We start from the raw sequence: 23,982 nt of genomic DNA on the forward strand, positions 1-23,982 counted from the left end.
ACTGGCCACCCAATGAACATAAATTAAAACGTGACATACCTTGAAAAGTTATGCTGGGTTTGGGGTGCGCTCTGTGATCAGACAGACGGATCACCTAGTTAAATGGAAAAGCTACTTATTAAGACGACAGTGAAAGGAACAGCGGCAATTAGGCAAAATCCAGTAACTCATAGCAACCATGTTTCATCAGTACAGTGCTATAAGAACAGAGAGAAATGATCTGATTAGTTGCTAAATATATTTTTAGGCATTTTGTATATTGTCATTAAACTATTATAACTGTTTTTCTACATTTGTGTGTTTTTTTTTTTTATCATCATCAAGTAAACATACATAATAATTAAAAATAGCATCATTTATTTGTCATCTTCAATGTGCGAAAATGCAAAAAAGAGAAACATGATGTTACCATAGAGTTAACATTAACTATGCATACAAAAAATATTCCAGATCCAAATACAAATCATGCTTGGAATTGATTAAATATAGTGCAAAAACAATTTGTCAAACAGGGCTGCAGCCTTAAATCATGCTTTAAATGTATTCACAGAAAATAAATAAACAGAACCAAAGAATAATAAAGCACCAGATAAATAATAAAGGGACTGTAGATCATGCAAATCCCAGATCCCTTTCTATAAAGGGAGGGAAAAAAAACTGCAGACTGCAGCCCATCACTATTTCAAATATGAAATACATGAGCAGCACAGAGAAGGGGATGCAGTGCAGACAGGTAAACCATTAGAAAACAGCAGCTTTTATTTTTAAAAAATCACATTCAGTCAAAGTGGGTTTTTTTTTTCTTTTGGCACTCCTCATGCACAAGTCAAGAGAAGATCCATGCAGTGTTCTCTTTGAAGCTTCAAAAAAGTCCAGGAAATGGAAGACCACCATTGGAAGGACCTCATTCTTCAATAGAGACCCAAGATGACAGCTCCTACGTCCTTAGATGGCCTCCTATCCTTCACCAAGAAGTTAATCATACTTTCAGACTTGATGAGCAAGTTGCAGCCCAGGAAAAAAATGCCAAAAATAACGGTGAGAGAGAGGACACAGAGAACTGCTATCTGCACCACCCTTGTGATGAAGAGGCTTCTCTCATCAGGACTGAGGACCAAAGACCCACCACCATCACTGGTGATCACAGCCCTGGTACCATTGCAGCATCCCATCAAAGAGCCAAGACCCTGAGAAGAGTTGTTGTAAGCTTCTTGGTCAAGCACTGTCTGGTTGAAGAAAGTCCCGTTCATCTTTAAAGGTAAGGACCTTAAAGTCCAAGTTATTAAAAGTGGTGGAACAACTTGTTAGGACAATGCACAGGGCACATGGACCATTTCCAGAAGCTGTAAAAGACTTTCTTCTCGAGGAGCACCTTAGGCATTCATAACATCCCTTGCAAAGTCTTACATGTGCTTCTCATCCCAAACAAACTCCTCCTCTGGTAATTCTGCATGCTCTGGAGGTGATTGAATCCTGGATGGTCTTATATACTGCTGGGAGAAACCATTAGCCCAGCAGGCATGGGGAGGTGCTGATGGACTGAAGTTGACACTTCAATCTCAGAAGAAGCTCTTCATGCTTCACAGTCCAGCAAGCTGGATGTGCCTTGGCTCTTGGAGAGGTGGGAAAAATCACTGGACTGATTTAACCCTTAGCTTACTAGGAAACCTTTAGCAATAGATGTCAGTGATTCTAAGATAAGAATGCATATCTGCAAATCTATAACATTACATTAACAGTCCATTGCAAGGTTTGCAGAGAGAGGAGCAGGGCATGCAGTGGAACTTTGAAGTCTCCCAGACAGATATAGATGTGGCTAACATACAGGTGAATGTTCATTCTGCAGCGCTGTGGGTTGTGTCTTGCAGAATTCCTCAACTGTACAATGCTAACTTGAGGTTTGTTTGATAGATTTCAGATTTCTTAGCTTTACAAATCAATGGAATGTGATGCTGCGTTGTGCAGATGACATTTAGGACATTTTTACTTCTAGTAATTAACTTGATCTGACTAAAGGCTCATAATAATGCTTGTGGTCTATTTATTTTGCATAAACAGCAATCAGATCCTTAACCTTTCAGAGAGGGAAAATATTTCTCTATTTGTTAACGCTGGCTGCACTGGAATTTTCTGCACACTGAAGGCTAGTGTCTTTTTTTTTTTTTTTTACAGGATATACAGAAATAGTCATCATTATCCACATCATGATGTCAGATAATAATGTTGCACCAGCCATCACATAGTAAACTGTTGTTATTATTATTATTATTAATAATAATAATAATAAAAATAAACATGATTTTCATAGCACGGACATATTACACAGCGCTGTACATTAAATAGAGGTTGCAAAAGACAGACGAATACAGACAGTGACACAGGAGGAGAGGTCCCTGCCCCGAAGAGCTTACAATCCAGGAGGTGGGGGAAGTAACACACATATGTTGTGATGAGTAGAGTGATCTTCTTTTTGGCTATTTGCAAAAGTTTGTGTTATTTGTGTGCACAATATGCTGACTGTGGGGCTACACACAATTCTTCTAGATTTGGATGGAGAGGTTCCAAAGTGAACCAGTTATCATAGGATTGTTCATCATTCATCATTATTTACTGAAAGCCCAACTTCAGGTTACTGTTAAACATTGCATACTGGATTTCCCTTCCCTGGTGAAAATATATACTTCTTTTCCTTGACCCCCCCCCCTTCCTCAGTAGCCACTTCTCTACTGTCTAGTGCTTTAAAATATAGGTTGGTGTTTTGTACTTTTGCCATGTGATGTTGTGTCAACTTTGAGCCTCTGTTGTATGTTTTCTACCTCGCCAATAAAAATATTTAGAAAACAAATATATATATACATATATATATATATATATTGTTGTTGTTATGTTTGTTGAGGTATCCTCCTGAAAAATGCAGGTCTGGAGTTGTATATCAGAGGTCAGAGAGGTACGACTGGTTGGGCAGGGATGCCAAGTGGCTTTGGCAGACCCAAGTTGCCTGCAAACTTGTGGAAGAATTTCAAGCTCAGTTTTAGTTTTGGGATTTTTTAGGTTTCAATACCATGGTGGTACCATGGTGCATGTTTTCATACCCTGGAGAAGGATGCCAGTTTGATTAAGGTTGTTAATAGTTGCACCTTATCCTATTACTGGAATCCATGGAAGCAAAGATTGTTCCTTTCTTGGACACAGTGGTGATAACTCAATAAATCAATATTGGGGTATTGAATCTACACTCCTCCTCATGAGCAAATACTGATTATTCAATTTAATGGCACATTTTATGAATTCCAACACGGGTAGGTTAAAGGGAGACCAAATTATGTTTGGACATTGAAAATGAGGATTTGATGGGGAAGCCTATTGGTGAAACGGGTAAAAAACAAAGGATTTAGAGCACCCAGTATTTTTTTTAGAATGCATTATTTCATGGGTTAGTTGAATTTTGTATAGAAGCCCTGTTTTTTATTATGTTTTATTCTAGAATTGTACATGAATAAATTACGTGATTTTATAAATATGAGTCATATAATGTACCTAAAAAAATCCCAAATCTAAAATTGCGCTTGAAATTGTAATTAGGGGGATGTGGTACCAGTAAAATGTATCTCCTATTCAGCAAGAAATGTAGTTCTAAACTTGGGGAGGAAGCCTGCAAATGAGGAAGATATTTTACTGCTTGAAGTGTGGGTGGGACACCACTGCATAGGTACATTTATCAATAGCCCAGAGTGGGACCTTTCCGTCAGCCAACATAAAGCGCCTGTTTCTTATATACCTTTGCTCTTGAAGGTGGTAGTGTCAGTGCATATTAGGAACCTACAAACCTGGATCTTATTCAAACATGGATTTTTTTGCAGCTGTAAATGACAGAGAACTACAAGGCAACCATTACTGATTTCCCTCAGAAGATGTTAGTTGGCATTCATGCTGGCCATCTGACTTTATATTTTGCTTTATCAATCACATTGCAGAAGCATAAAGCACATAAAAGCCAAAATGTAGAATAGTTATATAGAATAGTAATATAGAGTCCATAACTCCTTATCCAGATAAGTATTAGAGCAATTCAAATGTCAAAATAGCGTCAGATTGGCCCGTTAAAGAGAAGGAGAATTCTCCAGTGAACCCCACTAATATGCCCCAAACATGACATTTTAAGTGCTTGATAGAGGTAACAAGTGGCCCCCTGGCACTGCTACCTTATAAAAATACATTCCGGTACTCTGCCTGCAATTGTGCTAAAACATTATGTTGGGCAGAGTTTTGGCAGCAGAACAGGAGAGAGAGACAGTTTCACAGGAGTGGGTGTTCTGGCAAGCAAAACTATTGAACCATTGCTGGAGAGTATTGTCCTGTTATGGGGTAGGGAGTAATTGTTTTAGCGGAGGGGTTATTGTGCTAGCTGGGAGGGTTTTGGGCTGGTTGAGATTTTGTGTTTGTATTGGCCCGGGGGTTATTATGCTAGGGGTGTTTGTACTGTACTGTAAAGTGCTGTCGGGGTTATTTGAGGTGGTTGGGGGTAATTGGGCTGGCTAGGTGGTATTTGGCTGAAAGGGGGTAGGGGGATTATTGTGACAATTGGGGTTATTGAGGTGGTATAGGGTTGTTTTTGATGTCTGGAATTTTTGTGCTGGCTGAAGTAAAGTAAAGTTGTTACTGAATTATATTTGACCCTGAAACTTGCTGTAGTTGTCATTGCAGGTCATAACACCCAATATCACTAACAACATGGTTTATTCAATGCCATAATAATTGTAGCGTACTCCCCAAGCCCTATTTTGTCTAAACCACGACAAACCAAAGAGGATAAGGTGGCATACTACAATGTATACACCGTGAATCAATACCCATTTTATCAACCAGGGCTACTTTTGGACCATTCACACAAGCACTCCAGGCAGGCAGCAAGTGATGTTCCTAATTATTTTCAAATGTAGGCAACCATGATCTGTGATATTTTTAGACATACTAACACTTAATATATGTCAAGCAATGCAAGAGGCATTGATACAAACTTCTGGCTACTACAGCCTGGATGCATTGGTGTATGTTACATACTCCAGACAGAAGTGTTCCTTGTCTCAATAATTCCTGGTTGTTAAGCATTATCCAAGTTCTCTTTTATAATAGCCTCAAGTCAAGTGTTAGCTCCCTCTCTATATTTTTTACAGAAAAGCTTATTTAATAGAATAGTTTCATTTTGACATATTTGTTAGATACGAACAGCCTCTAACAATCTGTGGTACATATGATCAGTCTGTGACGGTATTCTGTAAATTGTGAGTAGATTCTACATCAAATTTTGTGTCCCAGTTTTCAGTTGTACATCTTCCTTGAACATTTGTTTACACAGTACTTGGCCTATCATGGTGTAGGATTTTGCAATATGTGTTAACTATGATTCACAGTATTGTGTTTTTATTTTTATATAATAGCGGCATATTCCATGGACCTTTACAATTTGGAGAAATCATAAAATGAATATATGTACGTTAACATAATATGACACATTTGTGCCTGACAATATGAAGACATGGCAGAAGTAAGACATGACAAAACGTGATTTTTTTTTTTTTTGTACTGAGAACTGAGTACATCTAATTATAAAATGTTATATTTATGCTGCATCAACCACCAGCTGGATCTTTTGAAGGACAGAAAAAAAGTCCTGCTGAGGACAGATGTTACAGAAAGAGAAAAGCAATGCCTAGAGGTAATATGGTAATCCAGAATAAGAATTAGTAATAAAACAAAAGGAAGGATGGTAGGTCCATGGTAACTGTAACAAGACACAAAACTCATACAATAATTTGGTTTAATTTGCTTTGATAAGAGGTGCATTTTTAAAGACACATGTCACAGGTATAAACAGTCAAATTATTCCTAGTGAATGCTATAGAAAACAAAAAATAAATGATGAAATTATGGTACGGAAAGTGGGAGTTTGGTGCAAATTAGCACACCAAAGGACACACATAGGATTGTTGATATATAGAAAAAGATTGACCCACCAGGATTTAGAAGTTCGTTTAACTAGTTGTTGGGCTGGAAATCTAAATTTTTATAGTGGAAAAACAGTGGGCATTAAAGAGTAGCCAAAATAGGAATATGATTTATTTTTATGTAATGCATCTATTGGAGCAAATCTGTAACCTTTAAAGAGCATTTGGACATGCAGCATTAGTCCAATCTTGTTTTGGCAATCCTGTACATGTTCAGAAAAGTGTTACACTGTAATAAATACTACTGTAATAAATATTAATAAAAAAAAAAATTAGTCTTGGGCTGCAAATATATTACAAATTAAACTGTCCCCATTTGGCAAAGTAAATTGGATACATTTTGTGAATTTGCAATCTCATCCCTTGCAATCCTGTGCTGCCAGTTGTGCTGTTTTGTAAATGTCTGTGAATGATTTAATAGAGTAGATAAAACCATTTTCACTCAAACACGCATGCAAAATTTAGAAGTGGTCAGAAGCAAGTTTTATATTGTTGGAGTTTTACTCTAGGAAATTATAAATCAAGTTTTAATCTTGTTTCATTGTGTGTCTCTCTGCTCCCGCTTAGTATTGCCTCGCTGATGACAGATGATTATTGTCCCACTCTGCTCAGTCTAAGCATAGAAGAGGGCTGAGAGCTTCAATATCATATAATTGTATAGAAACCTAAATCTCTACTTTTGCTTTGCTTTGCATCTTGAATAATTGTACTGGCTCCTCTCCTGCATTGAAATAGATTACTCTGACGGTAAACCTCTGACAGTGTTTATTAGAACCTGCAGCAAGTCAGATGGCCATCAGCATCATCTAGCTCCTTTCTTACCAGCTGAACTTTCCCTGGCCCATCTCTTTTATTTATATTAATTAAATCCTTTCAATTACGGAGGCTTATGATCACATGGTAGTTACTGAGAGTGGTTTGCATGTAAATGCAGCCTGCCTAGGAACACCAAATCCTCTGGACTAAGGTCTACCTATGAAGCATTTTGATTTTTGCATATTTACATAACCCTTTCCAAGAGGTGGTCCACTGCTTGAATCAGGGCTCCAGAGAGAATTACTAAGGCAGGGTGCTGTAATGCTTTCAAGTTTTGTACAGCAAGCAACCAGGTCCTCCCACCAGTCATGATCTGTCTGCATTGCATAAAGAAGCACAGAGTTGTATGTGATGACCTGGTCACTGGGTCTAAAATTAGGTATTTAATGCAAATAATAAAGGTTGTATTAAAAATATCATTAGCATGTTGATAAGGGTGTAAAAGGATCTAGTAAAGGCAAAATATTAGCAGATATTTAGTGTATATGTAAATCCAAACAATACAAATTTATAAGAATTATTCTAAAATGTTAAAGTAATTTAAAAAGTCATGTTTATTCTTAAAAATGTTTATTAAAAATGTACCTTGTTCTAGAAAAAATTCCTGATAATCTGGTTAATTAACTTACTCCTGAATTTTATACATGTCGGATTGCACATGAGATTACAGCACCCCTGCAGAACTTCTCCATCCAGAATAACGTAGCGGTCAAGTTGTGTATATAATACTTACCTCCTCCCTGCATATATTCGTTTCCTGATGAAGTGGATTCATATCTGCGAAACGCGTTGAAACTCATGATCGATACCTTGCATTCATTGTATGCCCTTGTACTAGTATTGTATATGTGAGATTTATATCTATATTCGTTCTTTTCTTGTTTGGGCTAGAATTTTACAGTTGAATGTGGACATTTGGAGGTATGTTTTTATACTTGTTATTATTATGTATTTTAAATTAATCATTCAATTAAATATGGTTTGTTTTAAATTATTGTTTGTTGCATTAAAAGTCCACATGGAATTCTTACTATGTAGTATTTGGTTTATTTGGGATGTGGTAGCAGTGATAAAAATTAAAATATATGGGCTTAAATTTTTTTTCACATGCTTTATTATTAGACCTATTTTAAACTAATCCTAAATGTTATGTATTGCAAACTTTAAAATTCACTGCCTTATTTATGATTATTACCTTGTGTCCATAACAGACCAGTCAAAACAATTGCAACATTAGAGATAAACCACAAGATGGCGCACCTGTTTTATTATAATGAAATGTAAAATATTTGCCTGCAAAGCATTAAGAACCCTGTGGCTGGACTTTTTGCCTAAAATGTTGTATTGTTGTTATATGCAATGAAACTTTCAAGCAAAACTCTTTAACTTGTAATGTATGAGAAATCTGTGTTGTCATAAATGTAAACAATATCATAGGTATACAAATTAACATTGTCCAGCAGTCTAGATTTTACATTCATTTTGAGGAAAGAGTTAGAGATGTGTACCCCCTGAGTGTGAGCTGGTTGTTTATGTTATTTTCTTCAGTATTTACTGTATATGCATGCTGCATTATTACCATGGGTTATACTTGTCTCAGATGCATGTAAAATCTATACTGTCATGTTATGCCTCCTAAAACTTAAGTTACCTCTGAAACTAAATCTAGTCCTGAGGTCAGGATTTTTACCAAGCCTGTTAAACATCTTTGGAACATGTAAGTTCACCATGCCTTGACTTTTGCTTAGCGGTAATGTTTATATCAATTTTGATATACACCTATATGGCTCATAATATGTTCTATTACACAGCTTATATTACTTATTTTGCTCTTTTGCCAATATGGCAAAACCCGCCAGAACACCTAGCAAGTGGAAAAAATTTTTATATCCAAATTTTCTTTAATGGGATAATAGGACATTGTATAACGTTTACTTGGTATTTATTTAATTAAATCTGTTTTTTATTGGATTTTAACCAATTTCCCTACATCATCTCTGAAATCATCTCTGACAATTCAGTGGCAAATGAGAGAGAGAGAGTGGATGGTTTTGTCTCTACTTATACCTTGTTTTTATTGTATTTTATGTTTTCTGTTCCACTCAGAACAAGTGAAGCTTCAAGGTTTAATACATCCTAGACATAATAGTTTGCAGTTCTTGTAGTGGCTTGAAGTGGTTTTACCAAATATACATCATAAGACTTCTCCTCCATATTGCAATCTTATCTTTTCATTTCCAGGGAACAAAGAGTAAAATGCCTTTCAAGTACCAAGAAGTCATTTTTGCCAACACGAAAAAATGAAAGGAAAAACATGTGGATACAACAGGAGCGTCTGTTTGTACAGATGATGACAAGCTTGAAAGAAATATAACCGCCTGATTTTAAGAACTATAAAAAAAGTGTGCAAACAAAAATGGTGGTCCACTTTGTTCCAAAAAGCACATAGTTTAGGACAGTGGTGCCCACCTTTGTTCATCTGGGGGTCCACTCTTGACATAAAAGATAAAACTGGCAGGCCACAATGCAAACAAACATTAAAGATGTATGTTTCAAACTAGAATAGTTTTAATTTAAAATGAAGTAAAATTGAAATGTTTCCAGTTAACGTAACGTACATGCACCACGCCAGTACTCAACGTCTGCCCCTAGACAGGGTTCTAACAAGCGAGTATGAACAAGTATATATTTGGGGCACCACAGCCCAGAGAAAATTGACAGTAACTTAATGCTTATTGCCATGGAAGTGGCCCCCAGGTATCCCTAACATGCAAACCCCTTGTCTTAAAATAGCCCTCTTAATGAGAAAATATCACGGATTGTTGTTAGGATTTTATGCTTGTGACCCCGTATCTGGCAACTTGTAAATTTGGTTTAGTAGCAGCTCTCAGGGCCCTGTGTACTCTGAAAATGTCATGTTTCTATGACAATATGAGTAAGAGATATGAAAGTTTATACATAGGGGGAATGACAGGCGCATGGACACAGACACATCTCTCATGCTGTTGCTGGGATTATCTCACAGTACAAGGTTGGCGGGGAGCAGGCACAGCTGATTGCTGAGGTCTTTAGTACACGCCTACTCTCAGGGAGCTCACACTGAGCATGCCCAGGGAGCTCCCTCTCCTGGTATCTTGATATAAAAACATAGGAGATGCGCACACCCGATCCCCTGCAAGGCAACAAGCAGAGAGGGAATAAGAAGAGGGCCAGATCTGGCAGCTCCCCAGGCTGGGTGTGGGCCGCAGGCTGTAGGTTGCGTACCCTTATAATACCTGGAATCTAATTTAATGGCTTGGGGAAACATTGTCATTACTTAACTTCAAGATGAGAAAAAAAAAATTGCAGAGCTCAGTCATTTTCACAGTTAAACAGAGCGATGAGGCAGAAAGATCATTGCCTGTCACTTTCTGCAATAAAGTCCTGCCTGATCTCACATTTTTAAAGTGGAACTTCAGTTCTGCTTAAATGTAATGCAGTCAGGATGTATATACAGTATTCTCTTTTTTTTTCTTTTTACATAATGTAGCAGCATGGTGGAGAGTGGGAACACTGATATTACTCAGAAGCAGCAATCTCATTCTCCTCCTGCACAGTTTTCCAATCAACAGTGCTGCAGTGAGACCTGGGTGACTCTAATTGTGAGATCAGCGGTCTGATTCACTAGTGTGCTAATAGTACAATGTAATCTTCTGAGAGCAATGGTCTGACTCTGCAGTGTGTTGTTAGTACAATGTATTCTTGTGAGAGCAGTGGTCTGACTCTCCAGTGTGCTGCTAGTACAATGTATTTTAACCCCTGCTTAGTATGTAAATGAAACAGAACATATTTATAACTATATATGCAGCCACTTCATTAAAGTAATAAATACCAAGGCTTTAGGCCACTATTCATGTTATAGTAAACAACCAACAGTTGTGCCCAGCCAGTTTAAGTTGGTCTCTTGGCAGTGCTTGCTTAAAGCTGAGTATAACTGATATGATTGCACAGATTGGCACCAGTGTCACTTGTCACATTTATTACTCAACAGAAACTCTAAACAAAGAGCTTCTTATTGGTGTCCTAACTGCCAGCCATGAACTCCTATTTTGTAATATATGCTACCCACCCCCACCCCCCTCCTTATCCCCACAGGTAAGTGTAGGTAGGGAAAAAATACAATATGTCCTTTCAAGCGTTATTGTTTTAATACAAAGCAACGTTTTATGCATCCCAGATAAATGTTTTATTAGTGAGTTCACTCTCATTTCTGGGAAAGGTGTTGCTTACAAAAGAAACTCTTACAACACACAAATAAGTGTTTGCTAAGTAAAGTGTTAATTTATTTAAAAATGAGAATAGAAAGAAAAACAGAAAAAAATTTGGGTATTTGATGGAACTTGCCAGAAAAAAGTAACACCACATAAATTAAACTTTGTGTACCATTGAGCAGTGATTCCCAACCAGGGTTCTATAGAACCATAGGGTTCCCCCAGAGGTTGCTAGGGGTTCCTTGAGCTATTGGAAAATTAAACCTGTCAGGTCAATTATCACTGACACCAATGATCTTTCTTGCTTTCAGAAAGGGTGATATTCTTTCCACTGGCCAGCAATGTAAGAGCCATTGAACAACACACTAATATATTGTGAGCTGTGGATATAATAGTTATAGAAGGGGTTCCCTAAAGACCTGATTGTATTTTCAACAGGTTCCTATATGTAGATAAACATTGCCATAGAGGGAATAAAACATTCATGTGCAGTTTTACAACTAGGCATAGCTGCAATGCACCAGTACCCTCCACTTTAAAACTTTTCTGATCTGGCTGCCCCTTTCCTGTTTTTAATTCTGGAAAGATATTCTAAAACACGCCTTCTGCTCCATGTTTTCTGTCACATACAGAAAGCCATTGTCCACCCCTCCCTGCGCCTTCAGCCTTCTGCTTCTTCATGGAGAGGTAGCAGAATCACCAGCAGAATAGGAACAAAAAAAACCAGAGAACATGGACAGGGTTACTGGAAGTAGGAGAATCCACTGCTGCCAAGAGCCAATGTTCTGTAACAGCATCCCACTGTTAGCATGGATGGTTAAGATGTCTTAAAAGATAGAAACAAATGCCAGGAAAAGGACTGGGGGACTGAAACCTCAAACAAATTCATTCCTCGTGGTGGTATGATCTATTTTATAGTATCTTCATAGCTCCAACAAGGCCTACAGGCTGAGAGAACATGATCTAAGTGTGTAGTATTTTTAGAAAAGTGCTATGGGTGTTGTTCAGGATTGCTGTCAGTTTTTAAGTAACCATCGTTCCATCAGGTCTGTTTATGACTTTTTGCCCTTCCCACATTTTTATCCTTTGCTTCTGGAAGGCGGATGTCTTATGTTATGGGAATATAGAAAATCACTTCTTGCTGGACTGTTTTTGCATGTCCGTGTGTGCCAAGTATTGAAGATAAGAAAGGCTCATTATATGACTTAAGTCACCAGAGGAATAACGAATGATCTCACTGAAGTTTTGAATCAGCAAACATCTGCACACATAATCGTACCAAATGCGCTTGTAGAAGAAAGTCTAGACATAGATTTCACTTTCTTTTATTTCTTCTTTCTTTATATGAAATCAAAATTAGGGTTCCTTACGATGATTAAATGCGGGTATAGAACAGCAGTCGAAGTTACAATAATATTTTATTCATGATTGAAAATGAATTAATGCAACAAAACATGGACCACGTTTTATATTACTTCTTTTGGTGTTATTAACATTCCTGGAAAATAATAAAATCTTGAAGGTAAGAAAAAAGTGTTCTTTGCCTTTGTTAATAAGAGGAACCTACTGTACTAGAAGTTGTAGAACAGAGGTAGGCAAAGTCTGGCCTTTAGGCCAGATACGGCCTAGCCAGTAGTCTGTTCGGGCCTAACTCCCCCCGATCGATCCAGCCTAATCCCGACTGGGAGGGGTAGGCAACCCCGCGGCTTTTGAGCCTCCTTGTTATACCTCCCTTCCCTATTTACTGCGGCCGGCATTAACACTTCTGCCACTGGGGTAAGAGGACATTTCCTCTCCTCTGTATGCATTGCGGAGGAGAAGGATTTCCTTTCAGGGGCGTTCCCTCTCCTTCGTATGCATTGCGGAGGAGAGGGATTTCTCTACAGGGGTGTTCCTGGTGGGGGGCGGAGCCATTAGCTCGGGACTTGAGAGAGAGTCTGGCCTAGTGTGCCTTCTTGACCTCCTAAAATGACCTAGTAGCCCAAAAAGTTTGTTGACCCCTGTTGTAAAATGTCGAAGGCCAAGTCTCCAGTTGCTTTAAATACTTTTGAATCCTCAGTCAAAAAATTGAACCCACAGTCAGAAATAACATATATATTATAGGCCCAAACTGATATCTCCTGTTTATTGACAGGTGCATCGACCCCTTATGGCCTGCATTCGACCTCTTGCTGCTAAGCTGCTTTTGCATTTCCATTTAGTTGAATGTGGAGGGAGACCATTCTATTGTAAAAAAAAACCTGTTGATGCAGGCTCGAAGTCCTATTAATATTTAGTTATACCATCACTTAGCAGGCATATCTTTCAGACGCTGGAGCTGCCAATCGGCAATTAAATAGGAATACCCCCACTCCTATCAGTGCCAAATGTCTCAAATAAAGTTGCCTGTCTCATGTTCAAGGATCAAATTTTTAACATTTAATATATGATAGTTGCCATTCACTCCAAAGCACAAACATGTTAATTAAAGTATACACATTTGTACTGTAGTATACCACAATGCACTTATGTCACTTATCTGTGAATTTTGGTATATTGATTGCCAATAATAGTGCACTGAGACACTTTAAGAGCTTGTTATAAGTTACACAGCCTCAGCACACAGTGGCCTTTAATCTGGAATGATATGGAAGGTAGAAAGAAAGCCAAAGGAATGTGTCGGACCTGCAGATTATAACAGAGACATGTGCAAGGACCTTGCTATATATTGTATTATTACATCACTAGTAATCAGCTACTTAATTTCCATTAGATACATTGACCCTTACCTTTAGTATTTGTACATCATCTTTTTTTCTGTATAATCTTCCATTTCTATTGATGAGAAAAGAGACAGAATAAAGTGATTTAATGATTTAATATATGCTGTGATCTAAGAAACAAGAATTATTCAATATGAAAAATGATTTAATATATGCTGTGATCTAAGAAACAAGAATTATTCAATATGAAAAACAAAATAGCAAGAAAATTATGTTGTATACATAAATATATTTATATATATATATATATATATATATATATATATATATACACACCATTTATCTGTGCTGTAAAAAGGCTTTCACACTCTACATAGAAGTACATAATAGGTGGTTCTGACCCTTTTTAGGTTCCCTTAAATGACAAATCTTGAGCCAAAAGTTGTACACCTTAACCCACTCTTCCCTTAATAGCGTAGTTGGACTGAAACATAAAAAGTCTTTTTAATACATCAGCAATTTAGAAATGAATATTAACTGAAACCACTAATTCAGTATTCTGCACAAGAACTGTGCTCACCATAGTCTAGCAGAAAATTAGACACCTCCCATCTAATCTGCTTGACATCATAGTCCTCCGGTACTTAGCAGCACTGCCCTGTAATGTCTCAAGGGAATGAATCACGAAGAGGACAGGGAAAAGTGCACACAATACCACACAATGTATAATTTCCTCCAGACAACAGGCTCATTTCTTCCACCTAATACGAAATGTCTGGGGCGAGCTACTAAGCTGTAGCTGTCTACCTGACCTTCCCGTGCTGGCACAGCTTGTCATTACATTAATCCACTTCCTTCTTATTTTTTTGTAAATATATATATATATATATTTATTTGTAAATATATATATTTAAAGATTTAGACAAAGACAGAGAGCGGAAGATCGCTGCCATTGAAGTCCCTGTACAAATTAATGATGTGCAGAAGTGAAGTTAGTACAGGTACCAAAGGACCACCTGTGGCCCTCAGTCTTCACATTGGATACCAGGGGTAGAACTTTCTCTCATTTGATTTCTTTTTTTTTTCTTATCCATAACCCTGCAGGACAGATTCACTATTTGGTTTGCAACCACTAACATTACCAAAGGGCTGCACATAATGTTTAGTATATGTGATGCTAGAGATGATTGTCAAGGACCCCATACATACTATAAAAAATAATGGTAAAAGACTGAGCACATACTTGAGTTTTTAAATACATGCTGCAGAAAAAGTTGTAGAATAATGAGGACATGTTACACGAGTATGGTAGGGCTCACTGATAATACCACTTTACAAACCAATGCCCCTTTTTCCACCATAGATTTCTGGGACCAAGGGTCACACAATGACTTCCAGAGGGCTCCCTCCAGCTGCGGGAATCTAGTTGGTCCCCAATGTCATATCTGAATTCAAAGTTCTTTTTTGGCCTGTCTATGGCCACCCTAAAAGTTTTATTAATGCATATTGTGTAATAAAAAAACTAAATATTTGCTTAAACTGTGATCTGTAAGTGTAGTACATTATCTGATGACATTCTATAAGTAGCCCTCCAAATGTCAGTCTTGTCCAGACTTCCTTCTCATCAAGTGTCACACTGTGGTTTCATTACCACAATTTTTACATCTTAAGTTTGCTGATTTCCTCCTTTGCTTATCAGTATGCACTTCTATGGAAGATGTTGCATTTCTTTTCCTTTCAAGGGCAAGTTCAGGTGTATGTTTTTAGGAGCCAGCCAAGCAATTTACAAAATTATATTATACTTTTATATATATATATATTATCAAAAAATTATTTTTTTTTAGTGAATCTGTCATGAGGAAAATGCAGGCGCCGTTCTATTGCCTGGTAAAGTACTGGTTTGGATAGTAAGGGCAGCGCACTCTGCAACTAGTGACTGGCAATGTTAATATGAATGCTTGTTTTAAGAGGGAAGAATGCACTTCTTTACACCCTCCTCCAGGTACTAGGTACCTCCAACTCACGAGCAAAGACATCAGGCATCAATCGAGAGCCCAGACAGTTTTCCAAACCAGTAGTGTCACTTTTCATTGCACTGGTAATTATAAGCCCCCTTTCCCTCCCTTTATTCTGGTTGACCCCTCTCTCTGCCCTGACTGCCCCCCCTTTCCTGGCTAACCCCCTTTGTCCAGGTTCACCCACCCTTTTCCCTGACCAATCCCTTCTGCCATTTCTTGCCCCTTTACCCGGACTGTTCTCTTTTACTAAGCTCTTTACCATTACTAGCTGGGCTATGGTATATGTGTACTGTACAAACAGGTAGTCCGCTCAGGTTATTTTTAAGTATGCCTCTAACCCCCACCCACTGTCAACACAGTGAGGCCACACTCATTATTTACATGGGAGCATTAAAAGTGTTGCATACAACAGGTAGAATGTTTTTAAGGTGTGCAAACTACTGGACGTAGATGTGGACACATCCTATTGGCTGTCTACTGTTGGGAGCCTCTTAGGATCCCAAAAAGCAGAAAGTTAAGTGTTTTGAGAAGTATTTCTTTTTTTAATAATAAAACTGATTTTTTATTTATTATTTTTTGTCTTTTGGGAAAACTAGATGGACATTGTATGTAACAGCTTATACTCAAAATCATTTTTGGGTTAACCAGAGGGAGGCAGCAGTGTGATGACTAAATGCAAAGGGGTCTATTAGGAGGAATGTCTTCTAGTTGCAGGGTGTGAACAAGTCATGGGAGGAGACCTAAATGAACTTAGTGCTAACAATTCGGTGCCCATCTCTTTGCTGGTACAAGAGCTGCTGGGGGCATTTAATAATAAAAAGCCTCCCATCTTCAACAGGGTCAGGGGATTTTGGTACACCTGGGGACAATGATGACTGTCTTATTGAAAGGATTTCTGACCTTACTTTTGTTCACTTCTGCAAGTTGTGGTAAGTTAAATGTCAGTGTGTAAGCACTGTGCTATGGATGCATGAACTTTTCTGCATGTTAAGATTCTTAGAGACATATCTAGTACAATAATGGTGTAATTCATGGGGAGAATGTGTTGTCACATTGTATATAGAATACACATGTCAAAAGTTGAATTATTGTGTCTGAGATTCTATGTAGTGTCTGTCTCCATTTAATGCATTTCATTGCTAGTAATGATTTGAGAAGATTTAACAAGACAGCAATAGAATGCAGTATCCCATATTTACCAGTCAATTTTCTATCAGCCTATAATAAAAAAATGATTGATGATTGTTTATGAGCTACTTAACTATCGTTATTGTACTTTATTGTCTTATGTTAGACATTCACTACTATTTACCAAACTTCTAACTGATCAATTAGGACGTAACAAAAAAGTGTTTTCTATTCTTTAGTTTTGATTACAATTTGACAGCCAAATCTTTATTTTTTATTGATAGGATAACTATCATATTGAATTTAGGTAATATAGATCAATTATTGAACAAGTATCTGGTATGTAGAATACCTGTAGACAATCATAAAGTTTTGATTTGTATGCCAATTGCTATATCAGTAATATTGAGAGAAAATTGTGTATGCTAGTATTGGATAAGGTAATGTACTGGTTATATATTATTGTTCCTTGTATGGTGTTTTTTTGGGATTGTCATCTCATCTCTGTGACGTCTCATGTTTACGCATGAAACAGCATGTATAACTGGCGAGTGGCCACTTCTTTCTATGACTTGGATTGAGTTTAGGGAACAGTTTAGTGTCAGGCAAGGATGTTCAGGAAAAATATAGAGTAAACAGTGCTTATTAAGAGGTTACATTTGTTTTGCCTTAAATGGTAATTTAAACATCTGACATCATAGACCACATGGACAGAAGATTCAACAAAAAAAGCTGGCGTTGGACCGTTGCTTTTGGACAGAGGGGGGAAAGGTTGCACCCTCAGTCAAGTTATAATAGCTACCTATGTCCCCACTGAGGAAATTTTGTCATTATTACTGCCCCAGGGACAGAACAGAAAGTAAAGAAAAAACCCATACTTTCCAGTTCTCCCAGTTCTCACCAGAATTGTTATTTGGGATGTTTTAGTTACAAATTAGTCGGATTTTACATTTGTATTTCCTTTCTTTCCTGGTCACCATTATATGAGGGTGTGGTCTTTATGTTTTTATAGGGATAAAGGTTTTTTTAACTTTTTTTTCTTTGGCTTTACATACAGTTGGGAAGGGTTCAAATCAGGATAAAGTGGGACTTTACTCACCTCTCGCCATTCCGTCTTAGGGCACTGCTACCTTTTTCCTGGATACAATTTTTGGCCATCTTGTTTGGCCCGGCCAGAATGACATAAGTCCTGCACAGGAGTGTGTAAATTCATTCAATCCTGGCAAATGCAAGGGAAGATGGTATATGCAGCTCTGCATTTCTGACACTTCCCAGGTGCATTCAAGCAAGGAAGAATGCTTATTGCAGAAAAAAACATTGTGTGATACCTTTCAGCAATAATGCCCTGCCTGATCGAACATTTTCGATCATTAGTTAGGTGGAACATTAGTTTCATTTTAAGTTTTTTTTATGATCTGGGTACCATTGGAAAAATTTCCCTTCACTTCTGGTCCCAGAAATGCAACAGGAAATTGAAAAATTTCCTAAGATGTGGGGAATTCCCTTCTTAAACAGTTGTTGTTGGAATCTTCTAGGTCCATAACGTTTTAATGGCAGTAATGTGGATTCTACACCTACCTACAGTAGATCCTTGTCTTCTGAACATATCTATATCTCTATATAATCAATGGCAAACTGGAACATTTGGATTCACCAACTGCCCACCAACCTAATATAGTCCCTGTGTAAGGGTAGCTGTATACATGAATAATATGGTTTAAATGGCTTCTGTAGATTATTAAGGAACAAAATCCATTTTAAAAGTTTTAAAAAGACAGAGCAGCTTGTTAGCAATAGATGAAGCGAATGGGTGATACTGCAATCAATAGTTCATTTTAATTTTTCTATTGGAATAAAATAAAATGTAATTAATATTATGATATATTTTATATAAAACTATAGATTGGGGTACCTATTTCTTTATCTTTCTAAGAAATTTTTGTGTGAATTCAAATCCAAAAGTGATATTTATTGCATTTTGTGGCTCACTAAACACGATTATGTACTGTGTACCCTGAGGGTAGGGTGATACGGAGCAATTAAAGTTAATGAATTTTTTTTAAATGAATATAGCAGCCTGCAGACATAGGAAAGGTATAAATGACAATTATCATCAGAAATCACTGAAAAGTTTTCTGATTCTAAAGCTTCTTTGGAGAGAAGAACTTGTGTGACAGGGGGAGCTCCTGTGTGACACAAATCTTTTAGTTAAGGCAGCAAAGAACAATCCAACTAATGCAAGCAATGCAACTCTTTTTGTGACAATAGTCAAAAGTTGGAAAATGTTACCAATGCCAGCTGTTAGCTTTGCAAAGTTGGACTTTGGAAAAGCATATCTTGCCTTAATATAAGAAGCCTGTGTAGTCTTAGGATGCTTTGTGTACTTCTGTCTGATGTGATCCTAAATCCTAAATGAAGTTTTGCAGGGGCTTCCTGTAATAAAGACCAATAATTGCTGCTCTCTCTCCTTGAGTAGGGTGGCTGCATCCGTGTCTTGCATCCACCCCCCTGTATTTATCTCCAGGCAGTCTGTATTAGATGGTCATACTGGCTCCCCCCCACAACTGTGTATGTGCAATTATGTGCCACAGTCCTAAGTGGATTTATAGTCTCTGTGGCTATTGGAGAACATATATATATATATATATATATATATATATTGCTCAGATTTAAATTAAACAAGGAGGCAGAATTTTCCTTCTATGTGTATCACATTCACTCATCTGTTTATTTAGTAATAGGTTTTCAGCAGCTCCTGGCTGTACAGCACTTATTTAATTTATAGCAGATGTCTTGTCACTCATTCTTGGTTACTAATCTGCCTCTATATGGACACCAATGTGGCAAATTTTAGGATTTATTATTTTTTTTTTTTTGATTTTCAAATAAAGAAACATACAACGGGTACAACATTCCCAGTGAGACCAGACAAGGGGAATCATAAACCATAAACAGAATAGTTTTAAAGTGATGTAACTAGTAGCAAAAAACATTGTAACAAAAAATAAACCAACAAGATTAAGAGGAACATGGGGAACATAAAGGAGCCAACATGCCAGGGGAAGAAGGAATAAAGAGGGGAAATAGGCAGGCTCCACTTTGGGAAAAGCTGGGGGCTTAAACCAAGGTTCCCAAAACATAACCCAATGTGTTATCAAATGCCACTAGAATATTCATGTGCAGTGCTCAACACAGAAATCTTTTTAAGCCGGGTGGCAGGAAATTGTAGGCGGGTGGCAGCCCTGGTATTGTGACCCAATTAATTGATAACCACCTAAAAACAGCCAGGTGGTTGCTGAAAAGTGCCGGGTGGTGCGCCCAGCTAAAAGGGGCTGGGGAGAACACTGATGTGGCAGATGATACTTACATCCATTTTTAAAAAGCCTCATACTGACTTGAAAAAAAACAGGTAAAACTAAAATCTTTGCTTTTGTTCAGTTCAGAAGCCGGTAGAACAAGCTATAGTTCCATACATGTAGCATTGATTGGGAAGAGACAGGAGGGCTCATTTTGTGAGAACCTTAACATGTTGGAAAATCACTGCACAGGCTAGTGGTGATTGTTCCCTTTTCCATAAAGACTGTGACAAATTCAAGTGGAATGAGTCAGATGTCTCATTACCTGCCATTTTTGGTGTTGTTTTCTGCCTGTCAGGTTAAAGGTTTACAGAATAACTGTAAAATACTGGTAAAATAACTGTAACAAACTTTTAAAATATACTTAACTGTTCACTGTCTGGGGTGCAGTGGCTTTTCAAAACAGGGAAAGGTGAGTGTATTCAGGATTTATTTTACAAGAGGGCTATTCTGTATATAATAATCTTAATATATTGTATAGGTCTGGAAAGTTCTGCTCATAACAATAACGTATCTATCTGTTGCAGCCTCTATCTGTTCCACCAGAGGAGTCAGCTCATGCCAGCAATGCCTCGCTGTCAGTCCATCATGTGCTTGGTGTTCTCAAGAGGTAGGGATAATTGTCATCTCTCGTCACTCATAGAAATATAAAATCTCACATATATAAATTTATTTTTTCTGGCATATTTTGAAAGACAAATATAAAATGTGTGATTTTCCTGGCTTCAGTGTATACAAAACTAATTAATTTGAAATATCTGTTGACCAAGGGCTAAACTGCTATAAGGCCTCATGTTGGGTCCAAGCCAAGCAAGGTAAACAGAGGCAGGGATAAAAGGGACAAATGTCTTAATTTTTTTATTGTTGTTTGTGTTGTTTGGACATATGTGGACATTTTTGAATAAACCCACCAGCCCTCTTTAGCCATTCAATTGCCTTGTTAGAACCCTCACAATATAATCCTGTGCTTCTGGGTGTAAGAAAGCATGTGACCTTATTACAATAAGCAATAGTTAGGCCTGCATGGCCTATTGCCAGGCCTGAACATGGTCAGAAGAGCGAAGTAAGGCCTTTTTCTACTCTGTGTAAGCTCCTGGCATCAACAGAGGAATAGACAGATCTCAATGGGACGTTTGTCAATAGAACAAGCATCTCCAATAAACAAGTTCCTCTTCCTCCTTTATTCCATTTACGATAATAACTTTTGGAATGCCCATTATCTCCTGTTCGGGTCTCCAAGACAAACAGATATGGTGAATATTACAGTTACAAAGCAATATACACCTGACATAGTTAACCCCTTATAACGTCATCCAAATAAAAAAAAGGCATTAGATAAAGGTAGAGTCACCAAATGGTTTATTTTACCACTTGGGGACGCCAGTAGCAGAACTACAACTGATGCTTAGGGGAGCCTGACTAAAGGAAGTTAGTCATATTCAGCTGAAAGTGTTTTGTGATGTTGAAGATGTTTCATAGCTTTCCAAACCACTTCATTAAGTTCACCAAGAAAAGGTTACAGTTACTACTAGCAATACAATGACCTGGATAAATGAGAACCTTCACATACATTAGGGGGCTTTCAATTTTCAGGTTCATAATGTCTTTATCATACTGTATATATAGCAAAACCATGTTACTGAGCCATCCTGAAGGAGCTGACATTGTAATCTCCTTATGACACACACTGTGGTATAATTTAGCAGGAAGTCCATTAACAAACCACAACGTTTTTGCAATGTTGGAGATAACTGGAGCACCCAGAGGGAATCCTTGCAAGCATGCAGAGCAGGGACAAATTCCACACCAATAATGTCTTTAGAGGGATTTAATACCGGACTCCAAAGCTAGTAAAAAAAGAGCATTAACCAATACACTAATCCAAACAAGGGAAGGGAAAATTTTGTAATTGATCTGGTATGTGTGCAGACCTGGAACCTGTAAAGATGACACTGCAAATTATCATTGCTGAATTCCTAGGTGCTGCTAGGTGACTGGCTTACATGCTGAATACTGTAAATGGTTTCTATACCTGATAAATAACTCAGAATTAACTACGAATCATACCTATTTGAGCTGTGTTGCTCATGTTACTGAGAGACAACCACACAACTGGTATTTTTAAAATAAAAATGGTAGATTTAAATAGAATGTGCGGTCACAAAAACAACAGGTGAGCAAAATCTCTCCCACAGGTGCACTAATAATAAAGTAAATGAAGCAGGATAGGTGACAACCCAGCATTGTTGTATACCATATTCAGTTAGGACAGAATTAAAGTTAGGACAGGAAGTATTTTCATCACCTCCTGCTTCCTTACCAAATACAGGGTGAGGGGAAGTCTCATAAATAGGGTCACAGTCTCACAAACAGGTCACAAGGTCAATAAAACCTTGCCAGAAATTCATACTTCTCACTTAAACTTTTTATAAAAAAATAAAGGTAGGTACACAAGTGCATAATTGTCGTTAGAAAACTAACCACTAATGACAGATCAACGATTATGCACGATTATTTTGAACGATCGTATAGTGCACAAATCTGTACATGCTGTAACAATACAATCGTTCAAATATAATCCACCAATAATGTACACACGCTAGATACAATCGTTTGATTGATGCAGGAAGTGACATGTAAAGGAGAAAGTGTACTCCAGAACCATCCACCATCAATGAACAACCGTACACACAATAGGTTTTGAACAATCATCGCCCAATCAGATCCTCCGGGGCGGTCCTTCGTTTTCAGCGACAATCCACCTTCATTGGCATCGTTGTGCACTTTTTTTGTTAACGAATATCAGATGAATGGTTGTGAGTCGATCGTTTCCAACGATAAATATTGCTTGTGTGTATGCAGCTTAAAACTTAAAAAAAAAGGCTATTTTGGCTGGAATTAAGGTTACATTTGTCTTGGGTAAAAATCTAGTATGTGTCCCCGGATATTGTTTAGTCCTTCCTGATTGATTGATTAATAAATGACCAAACGTGAATGACTACTATGGAACAGTGCACAGCAGGGTGCTGCTCACTTGTCCTCCTCCTTCTCCGTTGAACAGAACAGCACTGTCTGCACAGCGCTCCTTCATTCATTTGTCTCTGGCAATGATCACAAAATGATCGCTGAAGATTGAAAGACAGCAACATTCCTCTGATGTCCATCAGACAACTGTATGAGACTTTAGATTTTAACCTAAATTCCTCCCCAATATTAGGCATATTAACAAAATCTATGTGTCAAGCTGTTCTTTATATCTTTAAGATGTAAAATCATGCTGGGACTTTTAGTTATTCAGTAGCTGAAAGCCTACAGAACCATAATGATCATTCTGCATAGCACATCAATTCTTTTTTACTTAATCATTTGAATGTCTCCCACACTCCCTGTTGAACACATAAGAGGTCAGTGGCTCCCGTCAGTCTCCTAAAAAGGCAATATTTCCCCGGGTTTGTACTACACGTGGTGTGGTGCCTCCCAGACAGATGTAACAGCAAAAATCCTGACTACATGCAATGTTCCCACCCTCCCTTGCTGAAAGCCAGCTCACATCTGGCAGTTTTCTTCTCTTTGGGGCTGCAGTTTCTTCTTCCATAGCTAATCACATTAGGGAGAGGGTCTGGTAATGAGTGTATGTTTTAATCAATCTTTTAAAAAAAAAATGAAAATCACTGTATTTTAGGAGAATCAAGAATAGTTTTTTTTCA

General features: G+C 37.7%; 2 protein-coding genes across 2 annotated transcripts in view; one reads left to right on the forward strand and one right to left on the reverse strand.

Moving 5' to 3' along the window:
• Positions 1-334: 334 nt before the first annotated feature.
• On the reverse strand, positions 335-1,446 carry RPRML (reprimo like). The gene has a single exon (XM_072414593.1). It carries the CDS (start codon positions 1,248-1,250, stop codon positions 912-914), a length of 339 nt encoding a protein of 112 aa, XP_072270694.1. The 5' UTR covers positions 1,251-1,446; the 3' UTR covers positions 335-911.
• A 15,101-nt stretch (positions 1,447-16,547) lies between these two features.
• ITGB3 (integrin subunit beta 3) overlaps positions 16,548-23,982 on the forward strand; it is a 42,750-nt gene continuing 35,315 nt past the window's right edge. Inside the window, exons 1-2 of the mRNA XM_072414594.1 lie at positions 16,548-16,720; positions 20,803-20,885. Coding sequence (XP_072270695.1) covers positions 16,660-16,720; positions 20,803-20,885 — 144 coding nt within the window. The 5' untranslated portion in view covers positions 16,548-16,659. The remainder of the gene's footprint in view (positions 16,721-20,802; positions 20,886-23,982) is intronic.

Source organism: Pyxicephalus adspersus, chromosome 6, assembly GCF_032062135.1.
Source record: "Pyxicephalus adspersus chromosome 6, UCB_Pads_2.0, whole genome shotgun sequence".
NCBI classification, from domain to species: domain Eukaryota; kingdom Metazoa; phylum Chordata; class Amphibia; order Anura; family Pyxicephalidae; genus Pyxicephalus; species Pyxicephalus adspersus.

What these genes read in the sequence shown, in the direction of transcription:
- RPRML (XM_072414593.1), bottom strand. Translation starts at nt 1,250, where the DNA reads ATGAACGGGACTTTCTTCAACCAGACAGTGCTTGACCAAGAAGCTTAC.